The 22748-nt window shown below is 39.6% G+C and overlaps 1 protein-coding gene across 1 annotated transcript in view; it reads right to left on the reverse strand.

Annotated features, from left to right (window-relative positions):
- Nucleotides 1–923: 923 nt before the first annotated feature.
- LOC311205620 (pituitary tumor-transforming gene 1 protein-interacting protein-like) overlaps nucleotides 924–22748 on the reverse strand; it is a 28884-nt gene continuing 7059 nt past the window's right edge. The window contains exons 3-7 of the mRNA XM_084280093.1: nucleotides 22305–22413; nucleotides 18496–18604; nucleotides 15153–15218; nucleotides 9832–9878; nucleotides 924–2470 (exon numbers count right to left, since the gene is read on the reverse strand). Of these exons, the coding sequence (XP_084136219.1) occupies nucleotides 2421–2470; nucleotides 9832–9878; nucleotides 15153–15218; nucleotides 18496–18604; nucleotides 22305–22413 (381 nt within the window). The 3' untranslated portion in view covers nucleotides 924–2420. The remainder of the gene's footprint in view (nucleotides 2471–9831; nucleotides 9879–15152; nucleotides 15219–18495; nucleotides 18605–22304; nucleotides 22414–22748) is intronic.

Here is a 22748-nt window from a genome sequence, read left to right on the forward strand (position 1 = left end):
GTTACCTTTTGATGCCCACAGCTCTGGAACTAGCAAAGCCAAGCTCACACAGTTTTTGAGACTGCATGGGTTTCACTTGACCTCCTCTTCCAGAGTAACAACCATTCTCCAGCAACACAGCACCCATTCCTTATTCTCCAAGGTGCTGGTCCTCCAAGTACTTTGCCATCTTTGAAACTGTAAGAACAGGCTGTCTCTCCTCCTCCGTTCATTAGTAGTGTGACAGCCCTTCATACACAGTAGCAGGTGCTGAAGAAAAACGCTTTTCTATTAAGTCAGGAACACAGCTACTTGGGTCACGAGACAGCAGACAGAGCTTCATCATTTTTGCAAAAGTTATCTCCAGGGAAAACCATCAGCATGTTTTATTTCCACACTATCAACTCACTCTTATCACAGACCATCATTCTTCAAAGACAGACATTTGAATAATCCTTCAGACTTGACAAAGGCTGACAGATGAAGAAAAACATATGAAATTAACACAGTGCCTACAAATAAAGTGCTAAATACAAGTTAAGAAAAAAGGAAAAGTGGACCATTATTCTATTAGCACTAATTACAAGACAGATTAAGGAGCAGAGAAAACATTTTTATATAAATTTCTGAGAAACTGTAACCAGAGGAAAAAAACCAACCACAACCCAGTAAAAGAATGGAAATGATCACTGTACCAAAATCAGGGATAGTGACTAATGCCAAGTAGAGGCAGGTCCTTTGGCACTGTAAGGAACAGCAATTCACTCCATCACTCAGTCAAGATTTAACTCCCATCACGCCTATGCACTGTTAACATTCTGTTCTCCTGTCAGAAAACACCAGCAAAAGCAAAAATACATCCTTTCTTTTCTCCCAGGCTCATAGTTGATCAGTTCTTTTAAACCAAGTTAATTTAAAATTGTGTGGAATAACAGAGCCAAATGCAAAGTTGTTACAAGTGTTTATTAGGAACACTGGTAAAAATAACACAAAGATCTTCAATACTATACATTTATTTAATGGATAATATACAGCAAAGGAGATTAAAGTTACATTAGACTGGAGGGGGAAAGAAGGTCTTTGCTTGTTGCATCGTATTGGTAAGCTAGTCAAAATACTCAGTGAACCACCTCTATAAAAAGTGGAAATAAATCACAGTATAGAAATATCAAAAAGGATAAAAAAATACTTCTTTCTTACTGTACTGGTTTTGGCAGGGCTGGAGGTAACTTTCATCAGAAGCAGCCTACACAGTGCTTCCTTTGCTTTGGATCTGTGGCTAGAAAAGTGCCGGTAACACACCAGTGCTTTGGCTTTTGCTGAGCATCACTTCACAGCATCAAGGTTTCATACTTTCCCACTCTGTACAGTCCACCAAGTAGTCTGGGGCAGGCAAGAAGCTAGGGGGGGGACACGGGTCAGACAGCTGGCTGGAACTGACCCAAGGGATATTCCAGGCCACACATCGTCATGCTCAGTGACAAAAACTAGAGTGGAAGGTGTGCAAAGATCTGCTTCTGGGAGGCAGAGATTGCCTTTGTGTGACTCCAGCCCCTTGTCCTCCATTGCTCCACTTAGTGTCTTTACCTCAGCCCAAGAGTTCTCTCGCTTTTGCTGTTCCCAGTCTCTCCCTCATCCCACTGCCAGGAGGGATGGAGCAAGCAGCTGGGTCATGCTGAGCTGCTGACAAGAGGCAGCCACAGAATGTTAGCATTTTTTTTTAATTATACATTAAACTTACAGAAGAAAGCATTCACAGGTAGGTGTTTCTTCTTACATTTCAGCACACACAGCTGTGCTTATTTCAAGACTGACCTTCTTCAACTTTTGCCAACTAAAGTAACTTTTTTTTACATCAGTGATATATCCAAAGTACATATTAACATTTCCATGACAGAGATAAATATGCTCCCCTCTCGACCCTTAGATATTACACTCTCAAAGATCTTTCTCCAGAAGGGAGGAAAAACTCCACTCAATTCTCCCATTATGACAGCCCATAATGGCTATTTCTGCTCTGTTAAGCTGCATGCCCATGTTGCCTTTCAGTTTTATAAAAATGATGAAGTAGGGACAAATATTTAAGAACATGGTAACAACTTTTAAGGAGCAGTTCAGACTGAATTCAAACACAGGATTGTAACTATTAGCCATCTACATCAAGTAATAAAATACATTTTTTTAAGAGGAGGACAAAGTATTTCACACTTCAGTATAACCATAAAAATAACCAGCAAGCACTTCACCAACCAAAACCATTTATAAAAAGATTAGTTCTATTTAGGTGGAAGATAGAAGCATGTACTTCACAAAGTCTTTATCCACACCTCATTTTACAACCAGGAAGAAAAAAGTTTGGGAAAAAAGAGCCCGAAGGACAAATGAAAACAAACTATCTCCCTGTATTCTGGAGTTACAGCTTTAGTAGAAGGTGCTCAGCTTTATTCATTCTCAAATCTGCTGTATGGATTATCAGAATCCTGGAGAAGACCTGTAAAACAAAACAGGACTGCATTTATCATTTTCTTACCAGTATAACATAAAAGCCTTGAGTTACTGACACCTCAGAGCAATAGGCACTCCATAAAACAATTACCAGAAAGCAATTTTTGTCTTTTAATAGTTGTTCTATTACCCAAATGCTCAAGTACAATAAACTGAAAGTGTTCTTAAACACGCCTATTTCTCAGGCTATTACATGAACAGGTATTTCTCCATTAACAGTTCTTACTGAAAAAAACATTTGTCATTTGTGAGATACAACCTACACTTGAGAGTCAAGCCTACAAAAATCTAAGCATAGAGATGGTTCAGGAAGGACAGATTCAAACTGGTCAGTTTCTAAATTCAAGTTATTATTACAAGATCACCATCCTTTTAAAATTTAAGATACTACTACTTTGACTTAGTTCTACTTCAGTCATCATACAATCATAGGGTGAGTTTAGTTGGAAGTGATCTGAAAGATCACCTAGTCCCAACCCCCTGCCATGGGCAGGGACACCCTCCACTAGCCCAGGCTGCCCAAAGCCCCATCCAACATGGCCTTGAACACTACTAGGGAGGGGGCAGCCACAGCTTCTCTGGGCAGCCTGTGCCAGGGCCTCACCACCCTCACAGGAAAAAATTTCTTTCCAATGTCTAATCCGAATTTGCCCTCTTAGTTCAAAGCTATTACCCCCTGTTCAGTCACTACCTGTCCTTGTAATCACTCCCTCTCCAGCTTTCCTGTAGGCCCCTTTAGGTACTGGAAAGCTGATCTATGGTCTCTGCAGAGCCTTCTCTTCTCCAGACTGAACAAGCCTAGCTCTCAGCCTGTTCTCCATAGAAGAGGTGCTTAAGCACTCTGGTCATCATTGTGGCCCTCCTTTGGACCATCTCCAACAGGTCCATGTCTGTCTTACAGAATGCAAGTACTCCTGGTGGTGTCTCATGAGCAGACGGGCAGAATCACATCCCTTGACCTGCTGGCCATGCTCCTTCTGATGCAGCACAGGATACAGCTGGCTTTCTGGGCTGCACACGCATACTGCCAGGTCATGGGGAGCTTCTCATCCACCAACCCCAAGTCCTTCTCCTCAGGGCTGCACTCAATCCATTCTATACCCCTTAGTTGTACTTTGATTATACACAACTATCAGCCACCGCTGCATGTCTGCAACAGGGCAATAATTAATAAGAACAAATGATGACCACTTCTACATCCACTAAACCCTCGAGGGACCAGAGTAAGACCATCATTTAATCCAGGTTGCAGTATGTTTTCATCATGAAAATTCTTAGTGACTTTACCAGAACACTGTCACACAAGGCATTGCAAAAAACATCCCATCACACTGAATGTCTAGATATGCATAGCAACTTCTACACAGGTTAGCTGAGCAATTGCACACCAGACCTGGGCTAGGTGGAAGTGCATACTGAAAATAAAGGAGTCCCACAAAGGTCCAGAGCCTTTTTGCTGTGAAAGAACAGGATCACTACTGCTCCCTTTTCTACCAAGACTTTTACACTTAATGCCTGACAAGTCTGGGCTCCTCTCTAGCTCATTTATTTAGGGCATGGAGGTAGGAAACAGCTACACCAAACAACCCCAACTCACAAATGTTCAGATTCACAATAGTGGAATAGAAAGCTTTGGCAGTGACTAGTGGGACCTTTCAAGAGCTCCCCTCAGACCTTTTCATACCACACCTCTGCTCCATGGGCACCTGCACATAGATGTCAACATTCACTGTTCTAGTTCAAAGTCAAAAGCTAATGGCACTGAAGGTAGGCTGCACTTGTCTACTTTGTGTTGCTAAAAACCACAACTGCTTAGTCCTGATTATTGTATCAGTAACTGCAACTATATCTGACACGGAGCAGCAAATACTGAAGACTAAGCATGAAAACCCCTGTAACTACTCAAACTGACAAGATTACAAGCAATTGTAAAAACAAAGTTAAAAATCAAACCCAGCCCTCATGTAATGGCCTTTACTTGTCAAAGCAGCAGTAAGCTGGTCACATTTATAAGGCTTCAGCCAGGTAATGTGAAATACAGTCTGTTCAGCTTTTCTGAGAAGCCTCTCTCAAGGGATGTAGGAGGATTTATCTGATACAGTACTTTGAGTCAAAGGTTCTACCCCTTTCAGTAATACTTTCAGCATTTGTGCTATGAGAATATAGTCAGATGACAGCATTATCAAGAATTATCTACAATGTTTGAGATCTTGAAACTTTTATATTTTAAAACTTTTAGAAAGCAGTTACTTCTCAAATTTTAATCTTGCCTTTCATGCATTTAAGCAGAGTTACAGTGCCTGTTAAGTCAACTCTGGCTGACAAGTAAGTGAACAGGATAAAAAAGCTCTTATCCTTGACCTACCATTCAACCTTTAGTGCATTCAGGTAGCATTCCTGCATTAGTACAACTCTGACCCAAATACAGAGAAGAAACATTTACTTCATTTCCAGAACACCACCCCCACCTTCCTCCAGATATTAATACTTCAGGAGCTAGGATCTATGGATCCCAATATATTTAGTCAGCTGATAAAGACAACTGAGCACACCAGTTTTCAGTAACACTTTCAGTACTCTTGTATTTCATCCCTTCAAAATTCAGAATCTTTATATGACGTTTAGAGAAAATTAACAGAAGTACTATAAATTAACATACTTTTATTATAATTGGCATTGCACAAGCTCCCTGCTCTCATCAAGTTCCACTTAAAAATCAAGGCACCACAAAAAAATTTCTAGAGTAGCAAGAGATGGTACCAGTTTCTGACAAAAATTAACTTAGGCTGCACATTTCTCTATATGGTCTGGCAAGTGCTTATTATGGCTTTCTTGTAGTTCTTTAAAGATACGTACTTGAGACTTTATAGGTCTGAAAGTAGCACAGTAAAATACTAGAGACTGTTCTCTTGCAGCTTGAACCGCTGAAATCCACTGGAAGCCACGTTCTACATCCAGTAAGGCTAATTCCAAATTCAGAGGACACCAAGACTCCTCATAAACCTTTCCTATACCCTTCTGAGGGGCAAATACATTTTTACCTGCCCCTACCCCAAGGCAGTCAGCCAAAAGCCTTTTAGATAACTAAACATCATGTTTTAAACGAGTGTGTCATTTTTACATATTACAGACGTCACTCCCAACAGTACCTGCTTTTATTTTACTGAATTACATTTAGGAATGAGCAGATCTAGTTACCACCAAATAAGGCACTGGAGTATTAAACATGAAGTTCTCTGATGTGTTTTATCAGACACTACTGAAACCAAACAGGCAGTAAGAACTTCGGGTCAATTCAGCACAAGCATCATTGCTTGACTTCAGAAATTCACCTCCCGGGAAAGAAGGTACTCCAAAAGAAACAGTAAGCCCTCTTTCCAAATGAGGATAACCACAGAGGTTAAAACATCTGATAGACCTTGCTCTCAGTCCTGCTCTCAAATCTTCATCCAGCACTTAAATTTCTTTTATCCTCAGCATTTTAAGTACATTAAATTAGAAGAGGGAGACAGCACCTCATCACTTAAAACTTCTTCAGTAAGAACTGGTGCACCGGGCTCCAGCAAGTGGACAAAAGCCATCCAGAGACACATACAAAAAAGGAGCATGACAAAAAGCTCCTGTCAGCTGCCACAGCTGCTCTTAGCCGTGACACTCAAAGAGAAGCTGCACGCCTATGCTAATTGGATAGCATGTCTAGTTCAACTAAAGCTCATGTGCTGCCTTGAACCAGACACAAGTCATCTCTCTCAACTGTTTCTCATTTGAGATGAGACTGACTACCCAACTTGTAGCTTACATGCTCAGAGAAGCTTGATGTTTGAAGCTTCAGGAGTCTTGTTTGCAATAGTGTCCATTACATGTTACTGCTGAACTTGAATATTGACACACAGGACACTTGCAAGAAATTCTAACATCTCAGTTCTATTTACCTTCATTTTGAGGTTAATATTTGACCTACTTAGCAGTATTTAAGAAATACTTAAATATGAAAGGCATAGTAAGTAAATATCTTTCATTAGCTTGTACAAAGTAATGAGGCCTCCTTTATTGTATAAAAAGGACAGGGCAATTTTAAGAAATAAAATACCTCTTTCTGGCATATGCATTTATATTATATCCCCTGTTAACTATCCAGCTTCTCAGTCAGAGAGATCTGCCCCTCATCACCTATCAGCACTGCCCAAAAATGGAATTTGCCAGTGAAATACTTCCAAGAGACTATATATGCTAAACAAAAAAATGAACTGGTTTGTGAGACACTATTTCCCCCCCTTATTACACTTTTCCTCTTTAGTGTTGACCCCCAAATTAACAATTCTATTCACAAACTAAATAGCATTAAGTGTGTAACAATATAAGGTTTCCCTGTTTTGCATTCAGAACACAAAAGAAGGTCAAGATAAAGCATCTATCTTGAACAGAAGAAACACTTACAATGACAATCTACCGAATATAAAAATCAACATCTCACATAAAATAAAGGAGATAGGATTACACATCATTAAATTAGCTGATCAAAACCTTTGCAGAACTGAAGCATGTGGTATGGAAACCCAAAATCATGAAAGGCAGTAATTTTGTAAAAACAGAGAGAGAATCCTTCCAGTAACACCAGGCAAAAACCCCGAATTAAAGCAGCTTCTCACTAATGCTATACTGAAGATACAATAGCAGCAAATGCACCAGCAATTAAATTGTAGTCTCTTTGTATACTACACGAGCTGCAAAGTACTCCAAATTCTACTTTAAAATTTTCTAACACAGTCAACATATAATTTGTGTAATCATATTGCATTCATATATGGGAGCAAATGAAAAATACTATCAAATTGTGCAACAAAGAAACAATTCAAAGTGTGTATTCCTGGTTGGTAAAGCTCTCTATTGCTTCCAATGCTCCCAAAGGACTGTGGCTAGAGTGACACCTGCAATGCATTATAAATGTGTAATTACCATTTAAATGGAGTAAGGAAAGCTGGTGGATGAAATGGGAAAAGGCATTCCCTTAAAGCCACCCAAATACTGAAATTTCAGGCATGATCATCTTAATCTTAACAGTCAGGTTAACAAAGTCATTGTCATTCTGCCACTCACCCGTGCCTACTTAAGTGAGAATCCTTTCTGCAGTACGAAAGGGTGCAGAATAATCTGGTGTCTCCATAATTACTTGCAGCCATTTTTATCAGATGATGTTTAATATGCTAACGTATGTATTTACCAGACAGTGAAAAATGAAGACAGAAGATCCAAGGCTATAGTAAAACTTAACTCTATTATGTCTCAATTATTTTGACAACCATTTTTATTATCAGAATAGAAACTATATACACATCAGGAATATTTAGGGATTTCAGAATTTATATGTATTTTGTCTTTTGTTTTTCCTCAGTTATGTACATCCTTCCAGAATGTGCCAGCTAGTCACAGAAGAGTTAGGTTCTTCTTTGGGAAAAAATAATTTATGAGAATCAAATTGATGTATCTGATAAAAAAATTGATCTTTGCACATGCAATGAGCAAGCTTATAAATAAAGCTTGCTATTAAAATTTACATTTATTTGAATCATGACCTTTTACAGGTAAACTACATTGCAAAACATAACTGCACATAACTGCACGATGTGTATATGCCTCACTCATAAGAGGGTACACCTTCCATTATCACAATGAATGCCCAAGCTTGTTTTTAATTAAAGTCTCTGGTAGACTAAGATGCTTCAAGTGGAGGCAAAACAACACTAGCTCTCATACAACTGCACAGTTTTGCTACAAGCAGGATTTGTTGCCTTTGGTACAGGTATTCCAGAACCACAGAATCAGAGTTACATTCCTCAGGAAACTCATGTGCTCCAACAAGACCCAAAGCAGCATTCTGCAAAGGTCTGGAAGTTAAACACTGGAGAACTGCCTCCACTAGGACACAGGGCCAGCCAGAGACAAACGAGCTGGTCTCACAAGCAGGACATAACTGACCACGGCCTTCTGAAGCTTCCCTTAAGCCCAGTGCAGTGCTTCAACACACTGACTGACTGCTACACTGAACTCAGGACCTGTTCACTTCTCTTAGCTGCACTGCCTTAAGGAGATGTGAAGTTTACGTGGACCTGTATAGCATGCTGCAAGTTATTTTGGAGACCCAGACAATGTCTTAAGCTCTTCACTACCTATCCAAATAATTCAAACTGATTGAGACTGATTCTACAGTCCCTTCTAAGGGGAAAACAAAAAAAAGTGTGTGTTGATTTACACTGTTTCAGTTGTTTTTTTGTGTTTGTTTTTTTTTTTAAACACATCTAGACTATTGTTGTCAACCACTCAAACCTCCTGGAAATTAATTGTGGTTGGGACACAGGGTCAATTATCCTATAAAATACCGCAGGATTAAAGCTCATGACTGATGCTTAGCAAAAGTTACTTTGTTTCCACCAAATTCTTCCTCCTGCAGTTCAAGCTTCACAGTGTATTCTTCCTCCAATCCAGCAAAGCAGCACACTTTTGCTAGCATTCCCCAGGCAGAGAATTCCCTATAAAGACTGTCTATATCACTTCTGCATCAGCCAAAGGGCGGGCAGCAGATTCATGGAGATATTCACCGCCTCTGCCAATCAGTTTAACAAGAGGATGAAAATTAACAGTTTTGAGTGACAGTTCAGACCCTTAGAATCACCTTCTCTGACATTAGTGCCATTTGCATAATAAAAAGTGCAGCATAGTTTTAGCATATCTGCCTCTGCATACACAGTACTATTAACCCTATGAACAAATCAAATGAGGGGTGCAAACACTGACAAGCCTAGATAATAAGAGCCTCCTATACAACACAGCAGGTCCTACAGTCTAGTGATATGCTTCTTCTGGACCACAGCTCCACTTAAAAACAAAAACACACAACAAATTTAATCCCTTGTTTCCTACATTCTTAAGTTTGAATTTTAAAGCCTGGTATCTGCTAGTCAGTCTCTCCTCTAATAACTATTAGAGTTCACTAGCCAATTTCAACTAGATTTATCAAATTCAAGAACACAGACAACACCACCACCCCACCCCCAAATCAGTATTCTTTCTTAGTAAGAGACAAAGAACCACTTATTTTAATCAATACCACCACCCCAAGCAAAGACCCCATCCGGCACATTGTCTCTTGCCCAGTGGGACAGTCAGCACAGGAGAAGGGGAATATAATAGCGCTGAGATCAGTTGTTCAGGTGACAGAAGACATGCATCAGTAGGAAACTGGGCTTGATTACTTCTGCTGCTCATAAAGCAGCTTATTCTGCTGTGAATTTTAATAATTAGGAAAAGGGAATAATTTTAGACACCAAATATCAAAAGATTATCACATACCATACTTCTTACGTATTTCATCATGCTTCAGTTTTCTTTCATGTTTCCTGCAACAAATAAATGCGTCAGAAGAACATTCATGTTTTGAGCTGTAAGCAAACTACAGTAATCACATCTGAGACAACAGCGCTTTCAGATCAGAAAGAAAATACAAATTAAAAAGTAGCTTCAGTTATGTATCTTTTCTATATATGCTTTATATATAAGACTCGCTATAACTTCTCACTAACCAGTACAAGAATTATTGATAAGACATATTTGCAAGCATAAAGAAAAATACTGTTTTCTCTACATAGAAGTAACACATCCACGCTGAGGTATTCACCTACACGTAGGGTTTGATATCTGAAGATTCCCTAGTGCCTTCCAGTAGAGAGCATAATGGTAAAAATGATCTGCGAATGCCGCGTGCTTCAGAATCTCAATTCAAGGCAACAGTTCTAAAGAGGTAAGAGGTGCACCACCATTAAGTAGTACACCAAGTGTAAGTGAAGAGTACCAGCTTTTAAAATCTAGCATGGCATCCATGCTGAGAACAAATTAAAATATTATGCTATACAAATACCGGATGCCTCTAATGATGTTGTTTAATCGTAGGACAGTATCGAGTAGTCATGAGGGTAACCTGACAACCATAGGATTCCTGCTGTTTGTGTTGCATATGAGGAAGACATTATGTGAGGCAAGGAATCTCAGGAATAGAGATATTCTGCTTAATTATTCACACAAAGCAGGTGTCTGATGAGTCAATTTCTTCTTCCCCTTCCTCCTCGCCTTTGAAAAACTAAAGGGGGGGGAAGTGAAGGAAGTTTAAATGGAAATTGTTCCATCATTCCTCAAATAGTTTTTCTGTATTTCAAAGGGAATACCTATTTTGCTTACTTTAAAAAAGAAAGCTTCTACATAATGCATAACTAGGAAGATCCAGAATCTATATATTTTGAGGAAAGGACATAAAATTTGAGAAAACGATGTTCCTCTAACAAAAACTACAATGTTTGCTCCCCGTATCAAAATTCCACACAGTCGGACAAGTAGTGACTTTCACCCCATTCCAATCTGCACACAGAAAGCTGTTAAGCACTGACAGCTTAATTCACCAAAGATCCCATCTGCCTTCCGCATACTCCACCTCCAAATAATTCCTACTGCTAATCAGATCCTGTGTGTCCTCAGAAGCAATTATCCTGCCTCCTAAGGAGCTGAAGGGCTGAACCTGCCTTTCCCTGCAACGGATGAGAAAACCAAACAAGCTAGTAGTGGGAGGGTTTGCATCAGTCTATTTCTCTGAGATACACATCTCCTTTATATCCCCTTCCACTATTCAATCAGGCAGCATAGGAAACAAAGCAACCTGGCCAAACCGGAGAGGAAGGAACTTGGGAATCAGGGTGATGAAGAAGAGAATCAAGACAGATGTTGAGGAGAACAGGAAGAACAGTCAACTTCACCTACTGAGTGTAACCTGACCACAGGATTCCTGCTATATATGTTGCACAAGAGGAAGACATTATACAAGGCAAGGAATCCCAGGAAGATATTAGAGAGATTCTGCTTAAGCACTCTTCTCCTGTACAACAGCAATCCTTATTTCTCTATAGTTTCCACATGACATGTCATCTCAAACGAAGTTTTTTTGCTAGTGGTACTAACAGCATGTTCTTCATTGTTTCACATACCCTGTTTGAAATAATGGAGATTCACGGCTGCAGTTTCAACTGAAACCTCAGTACTTCAGTGGCCTGAACGTTCCCTGAACTAAGTATGTGCTTAAGGGTGGGTGGGGTGCAGAAATCAGGCTGTGTAGGCTTTAAACATCAGAAACACTTCAGGATATTTCTTTAATAGGTTGGGGAAGCAACCAGCCAAACATCTAAAAACTTCACATTTAACTTTGAAAGGTAAAATCATTAATATTTGTGAAACTTTTGAACTTGGACAGGCAGCCACAACCATTGTATCACCCACGTCTAAATCCTTGCACAGTAAATAAGGTTAAGCTATACGTCAAGTGAAAAGAATCAGACACAATTCTGAACAGGCAGTGACTGAATGGGCCACCCAGAGGTGCCTTACTGCATCATTCACATCTTGCATTATCATCAGCTGAAGTCACAAGTCTGAGTTGGTTGTTTCTTAATGCTGCTATCACTCCATCTCTTGCATGATAAATTCTTGGCTCTTGATGCCAGTTGCCCCCACTGCAGTATGCTGAGAAAGTGCTTTTCCTAATGCTAACAATTCACATCAGTTTTCCATACTCAGTTCTTCACAAATGAAGAAGGATCCTTCCTCCCCATCTCCCCTCCTTGTTCTCCCTTACCAGTACATTACTAGATCATACTGGGTAGCTCATCTCATTCACAACTTCACTGATTTATAAGCTTTTAACATGTAAACCACGGTTTATGAATTATATGCATCTAACATACAAATGTACCGCATATTTGCAGCTGTGAGTACATAGAAAAAGATTCCCTACTTGAAGCGACGCTTAAAAATTGTTTTTCAAGTTAGAGATCGCATTAAGTCAAATAAATGACTAAAGCTATGCAACAAAATGCCTGCTCTCCTTCAGCATCAGTCAAAAACTGAACTCCAGGTTTCCTTCCCTTTCTGCCCCTCACTATAAGCACAAGCTCTACACCGCCAGTTATTTTCAAACTTCTCAGTGAAGTGACAGCTAGTTTCATCCTTGTGAAGACAAGCAAAAGGCCAATATTACCCTCACTCTACATCCTAACAGCCATCCAGGTATTCCAAAGAAACTTCCTAAGTATCTGTAATAAACTGAGCTTTCACACAAGCAAATTTTGAACTTAAAGCAGACTTATGTACCTGAATAGCCAGAAAATACTATGTGCTGTAATTACCTCAAAGCTTGCAAAAAAACCAAGCCCAAACAAACAAGAAACCACCCAACCAAAAAAACCAACCCACACCTAAAAGCCACACACTATGTAACCTGGGACCTCCTTACTTTGTTTTTCCCATTCACTATGGAATCATTAAATGAAGTTCAGGCTAGTCGTGTTCTCCCTCCACTGCCAACTGATCTGAACTGCTGCATCCCACACAAAAAAATATGACAGGAAAAAACCCAGACAGATGCAAGATCAGTGCTGTGCTTACTTTCCTCCTGTGCTTTTTACCTGAACATCCACCCAGCTATTTTCAGAAGCTATGTGAAAACTTTTCAAGTTGTAGAAACAGAATACCACCTAGCACAATACAGTATTTTCCTCTGCATTTTGCTGGTCAAAAATGGCTTGTGGAGACTATCAGTTTGTTCTTAGGAGGAGGAATTGTGAGGCTGTAGGAATCACAGGAAGCAGTGGGCAGGGTGAAGCGTTGTGGTTGCTGGAAGCTGCCTGCTCCATGTTTTCCTATGACCCCCCACTAGACACACACGCAATAAGTACGCATGTTCAGAACATGGGAATACCTCAGGGCTGCTGCTAAGCTCTCTCCTGCAGTTAGAACAGGTTCCGCTTCACAGACACACTCCTGACAAGCTAGGAGGAAGGGATATTGCTCTAAGGCTGCAGCAATCATTCTGGCAGATCAGTCTGCTCCCAGCAATCCCTGTTCCTAAGCTTAATTCAGGAATGGAGTTGATCTTAGCTCTGTGTTATTGCCTGGTGCAACACTACTTGCAGTGTGTGTGCACAGCAAATCCTACACTCCAGAACTATCAGACTTCCTGCAGATTAACTGTACCAAGAGTTTAAAGTTGATATACAAATGGCAGTGGAAATGTTATAGTACACAACCTTCTCCTATGCACCCAGTCACAAACCTTTGCTTTATAATAAACATAGGTAACTTAACAGAACAATGTAGCATTAATATTAAGGATGTACATTTCACCACAACAAAGCCCATATTTTTGGCATTCAAAATGCTGATATTCCTCACAGGAAGGGAAGAAAAGATTACAAGAAAAACCATCACCTTCACACTAGCACTCTCCCTACTGTGCCATTACAAGTGGATTAACAGGTAGAACAGTTTCCCCTTTTTTGATCCATTTTAAGTCTTCAATATCAGTTATCTGAGAACCTGCATGATATACCTACACATAAGCATACTTCCTAAACTGGCCACCTATTTCTTACCCTTCTGTGAATGTTCAATACACTCCCAGCTCCTGCCAGAGGCATAAGCAACACTAGGTACATCTGTGAGAAGACATCAGGGGCTCCCAGTTTTGCACCGTCAGACACACAACATGTTTCTTGAGCAAGCCAAGCACATTTGGTCTTACGGCCGTTTGCAATAAAGAAATAATATCATCATGGAAAAGCTCACCAAGGGGTCTCATTTGGACACATTGCTCCCTGCAATGAGTGAGTTCAGGAAAAAAGCAGGCATCAGCATGGCAGTGAAGGTGTCCAACCTCTTACTGGGCAGCAGAGCATTTATAGAACATAACCAGGAAGTGACAAACTTAGGATCAAGTTCCTTTACAGCCTGTGGAGATTCAGATCCACACCTGACAGTTCCAAGGCTAGTACTCATCTAGCTAGGACTCTCCTGTTGTCTTGAAACAAACCACTGTGAATCTCCAAAATGAAGACTATGAAAGGAAGTATGATTAAAGATACACTAGGCTTGTACCAGGTGTCACAGTCCTACCTATAAAATCTGTTTAGATAAGAATAATGTAAATAAAGAATAATATAAAGAATAATAATGTAAAAAACAGTGTCACTGGAGCTCTAAGCTATAAAAACCTTAGATCTGAAAGAATGCTGTTCTCACTGAGCAGCACTGTATCATTGCTAAGCCTTGCCTTTCTACACTGTGCTACAGCTTTAACATAGAGGATGGAAGAGTGGTATAAAGTCTAAAGTAAAATCTGAGCCAGTCTTCTGCTTCCTGAGCAAAGTTTCTAATACGTATCTCATATCTCTACCTTTCCCAGCCAGATTTTGAAAGAAAAAGAACCAGTTACCTAATTAATCCAAAATGTGGTTCTCATGTAAATCCCAGCCTCACTTAAGATACTGATTCATGCTACAGACAGGCATCAGCCCAGGAGACTAGGCAAGGCTTCATACACATCCCTCCTCTTCACTCTTGTTTGGCACAGAGCACCAGTGAGCAGCCCCCCTACTCACTCCCTATTTGCCAATGGAAACACAGGCTCCTAACCAGGCTCACAAATCTCCCAGTAAGCCCCATTTTGTAAAATTCTGATGCTGTCATCCTTAACTCCATAACACCCCTTTATTTAGTATTCCACATACTTCTGAGATGAGCAGAACACTTACAGCTATACACTTTCTGGTGATACATATCAAACTGTCACAACTTACCTCTGAAGAGACTGTAGTCTTCGTTCTTCTCTCTTTCTAGCTAGCCGTTCTTCTTCTTCATCTGGTCTACCAGCAAAACAAGGAGGGAAGGAAAGCATAAGAAAAAAAAATTCAGTGCTAGGTAACCACTATTTAGTCATTTCACTTATTTTCAAAAAGGATTTAGTCTGACCTGAGATACTTCTTCACAGCCATGTAAACTTCATTGCTGAGGAAGTACAATGGACAAACTTGGAGAATTACCCTTGCATGTTTTTTGAAACCAAAGTGTTTCACCCAATGTAGCAATGTGTGCTAAGTACTCCAGAGGACAATTTAAAGTCTTAGAACCAGACTGCACACCGCCCTACTTGCCATTTTCCTCATGTGTCATACCCCATTTTAGAGCAAGGGTACTCAATACATAGTTAAATCCATTGCTGCCTCCTGGAAGGAGATCAATGGTTCATAAGTCTTTGATGCCAGAACAATTTATCTTTCCATGAAATATCACTACCCCATCTCAAGCTGCCCCAAGAAAGCAGTCTGCCTTGGCAGCTGCCTGCCCTCTTCTGCCACAAGCAAGGGTTTCCTGCATGGTTCTAGGAAATTATCTACCTATATAGTACTTCTGAGCTATGGATGTGCAGATATGTCCTACTGAATGCAAGCACTTCAGCTTTGTGGCCTTGGAGAAATCTCAGCTTTGCTTAACCATCAAATATGCCATATAAGAATTGCAGACCTGTAGAGCAAATGCCAAACAATAGCTATTTGCCTGGGGTTTTTTCTCCTGACAGAATTAATGACAATTCTTCAGGATTAGTGAATTGACACCTGACATGCTTTTCCAGGTACTAATAATTTTTCAAAACCAAATGCACTATCTCAAGATGTTTGATATGAATAGTTACAATATTAACACAGAGAATATAAAAAACAATAGTTATAGTACCATACATTTGCAGCAACCAACATACAAGTTAAGCAAGAGTGACATCCAGTGGTTATTTATAGCATGTCAGGTGTTTTAACAGAAAATTCAGATACCAGAACTGATTTTCTCCACCTGCTCCATCTGTCCATACATGTCTCTGAACATCTTGGTCTTCCAAATACGGTACAGCAATTACAGAGATTCTGAATATTTCTCATACAAATTTTCTAGCTCCTCCTTTGTTTGCACATAAGGAGTTACAAAACTCTTAGGAACTCTCAGCAGCAGGGAACACATGGAACAGGTTACCTTTATCAGAAAGTTACATTTGATCCTTTTGCAAAGCTAAACAATTCCCCATATTAGCATGTCCAGGAAGACTAAAAGCTCCCATTGCTGGGCACCCTTTAAAACTATTTTATTGGACACCCCCGTGCAAAATGCAAAACCACCAAATCAATAAAATGCTGGTGTATGTTTCAGAAAATTTCTTCCTTCTAATTAAAAGCAGCATTAAATATCTCATGATTTCCACACACTGTGGAGGAACTTATCTGAAATTATAAAAATGTTTAAAAATAGTTGTTAAACTGAAATTCAGTAGAGTATTTAGTTTATTTTCATGAAAGTTCTCTCTCAACTACATCGAACCAGACTCAAAGTCCAAAGACAGGATAAAAACAATGCACCAGTAGTCCTAGGATTCCTGGTAGGTATGAACTCTGGTAATTCAACTGTTACTGATGTGGGAATTAATGCACTCAAGCATCATGTGAGTTCAAGGAAAAATGCTGGCTTCTTAAACAATGAGACCTCACAGCTTAAATTTCCAGAAGGAATACTGATGCTTCTGCAAAACAAGGTTACACCCGAGACAGACAAGTCAGTAAAACAGATCCCTAATACTACATTTCTATAAATTTTCCTACTTCAAATTCATTTTAAAATGGCTTTTTGTAGAAAAGGAGTCCCTGAACTGAAAATGCAGACAGCAAAAGCACTTCTGCTGAGAATCACTGGGTTTAAAGTCAGTAAGATATCAGGCTCCACTGTAATAATACATTCTGAATCCTCCTGAAATAAGCTGGACCCCACTCTGACAAGACCTTTAAATCCTCTATGTGTCAGATTAAGCTTGACACCTTTGGAGTTCTGGCATAAGATGACTCTCAACTAGCCCTCTATTTTTGGAATTAGATGTTACAGTACTGATTGACGACTTAGCTACTAAAACTGAAGTCTGGCACAAATCTCTCCCTTCACAGGAATCAAGTTTATTTGTTGGCATGTCAACCACAGGGGCCTATTCAGTTCTTCTGCAGAAGAAAGTTGGCAGATCTTATGTAATGCCTGAAACAGTTCTATACATCTTCAGGCCTTATTTAGTAGACCAATCTACCAGCAGAACAGGTGTATGCATCTTCCTTGGAGAGAAAAAAGGGAATGACAAGTTATTTACAACTTTTTTCTCCCTTTTTTTGAAAGCCACAGATGTACCATATTTCTCTGCTTGAAGGTCAGCAATAAATACTGCACAGCTGCGTAAAATTCTTGAAGAAATAACCCTCAAACAAGAGCCATGAATTACAGGCACTCAAGTGTAGAAATGATTTCAGATCAAGAAATAAGGTCCACATTTTTGTTCACATGAGTGAGGACAAAAGGAAGAGTTAGCTGAAACTACATTGCCCAGAAACCCGAGCTCTAAAACTTCAGTCACATTGTGCCATCCCAATAAACAAGGCTTTCCAGGTATTTCAATAGGAGATAACCACTGATCACCTCCCACTCATCAACTATTTCCCACCTTTTGAAGGATATTAGACAATTAAAGTAAACAAGTAGGAAAATATATCTAAACCCCACTTCTAGTAAAGTAATACTACAAGAAAAAGTCAGTCACTCTTAATACCTTGCAACAAAATAGTATCATCTTACATAGAGATTATTTAGTTTAACTGGCAAAGACAGCCTTAAAATACTGACTGCTGACAGATCCTACAGAAAACTCTGAAGCACAGATACCAAGTGCTGTAGGACATTGTTGCTCAGTTATTTGTTATCGCCCTAATCCCCTTTTGCTGTACTATAGGATTGACTTGAAAGAAACTGTTCCTGTTGTTTGTAGGTGTTTATTTGGCCATTGAATTATTTCACATACAATTTTAATGAGATGTAAAATATAGAAGTGTAGAACAGCATCTTTCTTAAAGAATATACCTAATGCTGCCACTAACAACATCACTGAAGTGTTATCCTAGTATTATTTCTAGTGTTATACTGCCTGTCACTAAACTTTTTTGGTTGTCTCAAAGTGAGCAAAACTGCTTAGAAGTGAAAAGATTCTTAGTATACTGAAGAGTAAACATCACAGTGAGGGAAGACCAGCACCCAAAGTCAGTAAAGGAAACAAATACGTATATTTACCTCCTGGAACGCTTTCTGCAGTAACAGCAGTAACAGCAACAGACTGTTACGGACACCAGAATGAGTCCAGCTACTACAGCTATGGCAATAATTAAAGCCTCAAAGTTCACTGAAAAATATGAATACATTCAACTTGTTAGACTCCAGCATTAACATTTGTCTTTCTGATAACTCTTCCCCTCCTTCCCAAGCATTTTTTCACCTCTGTATGAAAACAGAAACAAACCAACCAACAGCTTCCCACAACTACCCCCATTAAAGCTCAGCATACCACATTAGAATTTTTTTGAACAGACACTAAATAAAACTGCTCTTTACTTTGTGTGATATATTGCGCAGTTGTATTCTCCCAATCACAATCTTAGGCAATGTACAGCATGAGCACAGAGGGCCATGTAGGTGAGGCATCAATGTACACATATTGCACATAGCAGCTGACAAAAGCATCAAACAAAATAATACAGTGTCAGAGGATTTGAAGAAGCCAATACAAAGCTCTCCATAAAACTTCCCAAGTCATCTTCCACATCCAAAGGGCGATGAACAAGTGGGGGGGTGGTGGTTCATTATTTTAACTACATACACTACAACAACTGTAGCAAAATCAGAAACCTGATGTCCTAGAAAAGAACAAGGCCCAAGAAGAAAGCAAACAGGGATACAGGCAATGCTGAAGACATGACTTGTAGGGGTTACTGCAGGAAATCAGTCAGGGAAGTTGTATCAGAGATAACAAACACTGAACACCTCTCCTCACACACACTTCACATTTTCTATTGTAAAGCTTAACAGTGAAGGGGAGAGGGAAGCTCTCTTAGCCTCTTCCCCACACAAATCCTCTGCTTCGTGCTGCTGCCCATGCGCTTTTTACTGCTTTTTACTGCTTCAAGGTACTAGTGATAAGACAGTCAAATTGACTAAGTGAAGTTCAGAGGGTCCATCCCCTCTGATCACAGGCACCAGCCAAAAAAATCTTCCTCCCTCACACCCCTCACCAACTCACATCTGGCCAAGGACTATCCTTCACAGATCTTGACAAAGATTAGATCCCAGCAAATACTTTTGCTTGTATGTTACACTTTATTGAATACAGTTTACACCATAAATTAATACATAGTTTCTAGTTAAAATACACAAGCAAATCCTGAACACCCAAACTTCCAAAGCAACACTTTCACCATACCATCTCATTCACTTACTCCTCTACAAGTTACAAGCTATTAAGTACATTTCCCTCATTGAAGTAAAAACAAAAGTTGGTTTTAATCTCCATTTAAAGTATACTATTTACTTTTAAAAATGCCTTTTAACAGAAGCATAACATGCATTTTGAACCTATCAGCAAAGTACAGGAAAAGACTGTCTGTTCTCAGTCTGTACTGCAGTCCCCACTATTCTATTATAATATTCATGAACAGCAATACAATTAGGTTACTTCATATTACACTGCATCTATACTGTTCTTTTTTCTTCACTGCTGGTTAATAACATGTCAACATGTCTTATTCCATAAAAATTTTAACTGGAAGCTAGTCTTTTTATTTTTGACTTTGAGAGCTTCAATATTCAGCTTTATTCTCAGCAACAGGGAGGCAACACTCACCTTTTCATTTTATATGCAAAAAGGAAAAACACCACCACACTCAAAGTAACTAGTTTTATTCCTGTGTCTGAAGGGGACAGTCTCAGCAAAGCTCTATATAACCCCATGGCATGTTGCTGCATATAATTTGTAAAAAAAAAGTCTATTAAGGTAATGCATATCAGGGCTTTTCTGTTGTTGGTATGTAGGGGGTGGGGTTCCCTCCTTTTGACACTTTCACCTTTTTGGCTGACAGTGTGCTCCATTTTCTGTTTAAAATGCATTCAATCCAGAAACAAACAGCCAAACTAGAAGCCATTTCTGTAACAGGAGCACACTGCCAGGAACACCCTTAGTATGAGCAGACACTAGTAACCCCTGCTTTGCACAGATACACTTCTCTACTGGGTGCAACTAGGACAGAGTTAACATTCTTCACAGCAGCTGGTATGATGCCATGGTTTGGATTCTGGCTAAAACAGAGCTGATAACACACCAATGTTTTGGATGTTGCTGAACAATCTAGAAGAGCATAAAGATTCTTTCCCCAAAAGTAGGGTTGGAGGTAGTCAAGAGACTGGTGAGGTCAGGAAGGAACACAGTCAGAACACCTGACCCAAAATAGCCAAAGGGATATTCCACACCATATAATGCCATAATCAGCAATGAAGCCTGAGTAAAGGAAAAAGTGGAGGGAGTATCTAGCTCCCAAAATTTACTGTTGTTTGGGGGCTGACTGGGCATCAGTCTGCCTGCAGGAAGTAGTAAGCAATTTCCTTTGCTTGGTGGTTTGTTGGTGGGCTTTTTTTGTGGGGGTTTTCTTTTTTCCTCTCCCCATTTTTTCCTTCACCTATTAAACTGTCTTTACATTAATTCATTAATTTTCTCGCCTTCTTCCTCCCTACTTTTGTCCCTTATCCCACTGGGGCCAGGGGAAGGAGGGAGGGAGCAGGCAGCTGTGTGGGTACTTAGCTGTTGGCAGGAGTCAGCCCACCACACAGTTCGCTTAACATTCATAGTAACAGCCTCTACCGATACTGAAAGCCTTATCAGTGAAACGATGCACTTTCTGTAGCTCTAAAAAACTCCCAAGTCCAAGCATAAGTGCTTCACTCAAGACAGAGCCAAGAGCCCTTCTGCTCAGAACAAAGAATAGGTAAAGTTACCCTGTGAATACTAATTTAGTTCCTCAGTTTTCAGGAAATATAAAGCAGTAGTGTTCAGAAACTCAGATGCTCCATTTTAACAGCAATCTTCTACCTCTGCTACTCTAATGCAAAGACTTCTCCATAATCTCATTGGTCTAAGTGTGATAGCTTTCTCCCAATTTAGAGTTAATGTAGTCACTGACAGTTCATCCCCACTTGTTTTTATCACTTTGCCTCCTGCTGTTTATAAGCAAATACATAGAAAACAGCAAGCTTTTGTTTTGCTGAAGATGGACTCTTACTCTACATGACAAGCTTTGCTGTTATTTGTTCTGTGTTCCAGTCTAGTTTGACTTCAGATCTGTATTTACAGTATTGCAAAACAGGTCCAAAGATTTCACCCCAACAGCAGCACATGCGCTGCACTTTGCAGAGCTCCATCATGTCATTGTTCTTAGACTTCCTTTTGCTTTGTACTGCAATCTACAGTGGTGCTCCACAGCTTTCTTAACTTTAACTGCACTGCCTTCAGCAGCCACAGACTTTGGGGCTTTTTTAGCTGTTAAACTAAAACCAGCATTGAATAATTTTTGGTTGACTCCATTCCTGTGGTATTGGTTCACTTCTGCTCCCGGAATATATTATAAAAATGGTGGATCTAGCACACCATCCAACATTTTAAGATCTTTTTAAAAAGGTAAGAATGGTGGCCCTTGGTCAACACGGAATGACTATATTCCTTTGCACCTCAGAAATACTGTTTAAGGAACAGGTGAAGCCTGGCTACCCACATAAAATACTCAGAACATTCCAACATCACTGGCTCAGAGTCTCAACTTTACCATTAGTGGAACTTCACTACAGAGTACATGTTTTAAAGCTATTCAATAACTACGCTGGCTGGTCAAAGAATCCTTATCAATGACTGTTTTGTGAGTGCAGAAAATCATGGTTACAAACCATAACCACTGCCTCCCCACCCCTCCAAATAAATCATCAGCAAACAGCTCCAGCAAGCGGTTACTTAAATCTAATCATACCCATAAATTCTCTACAACAGAAGTAAAATTAGTACCTACTCCAGCAAACTCCCCATCGAGCTTTTGAGAGGGAACATAATGAAGATGGTGGAAGAATGCTTCTTACAGGGTAATCAATACAGGTGTCGTTAGTGTAACACCAAAGGCACTGTGCAAAAGAAACAAAAACAAAATTATTGGTCTTCAAAAACAGTTTACAATTAAGTGCTCCTTTCCACAGACAGGATTTTTAAGCACATATAGTACTGCGTGGATATACTAAAACTGCTTTACAATATAAAACCTACAGGAGTTCTGGTACAATTTCTAGGTTTAGATTGAACGATAAATGAGGACATTTTGTATTTGTAAGTAATTAAGGTAATGAATATTTATACTAGCCTGACAATCCTGGGGAATATATTGAGGTTCTCTGTACTTGATAGAATGGCTTTGGGTCTAAAGTTACTGCCATTAACAAAAATACAAAACCAAAGAAGCCAA

Source organism: Gallinula chloropus (genome assembly GCF_964237585.1).
Source record: "Gallinula chloropus genome assembly, chromosome: 2".
NCBI lineage: Eukaryota > Metazoa > Chordata > Aves > Gruiformes > Rallidae > Gallinula > Gallinula chloropus.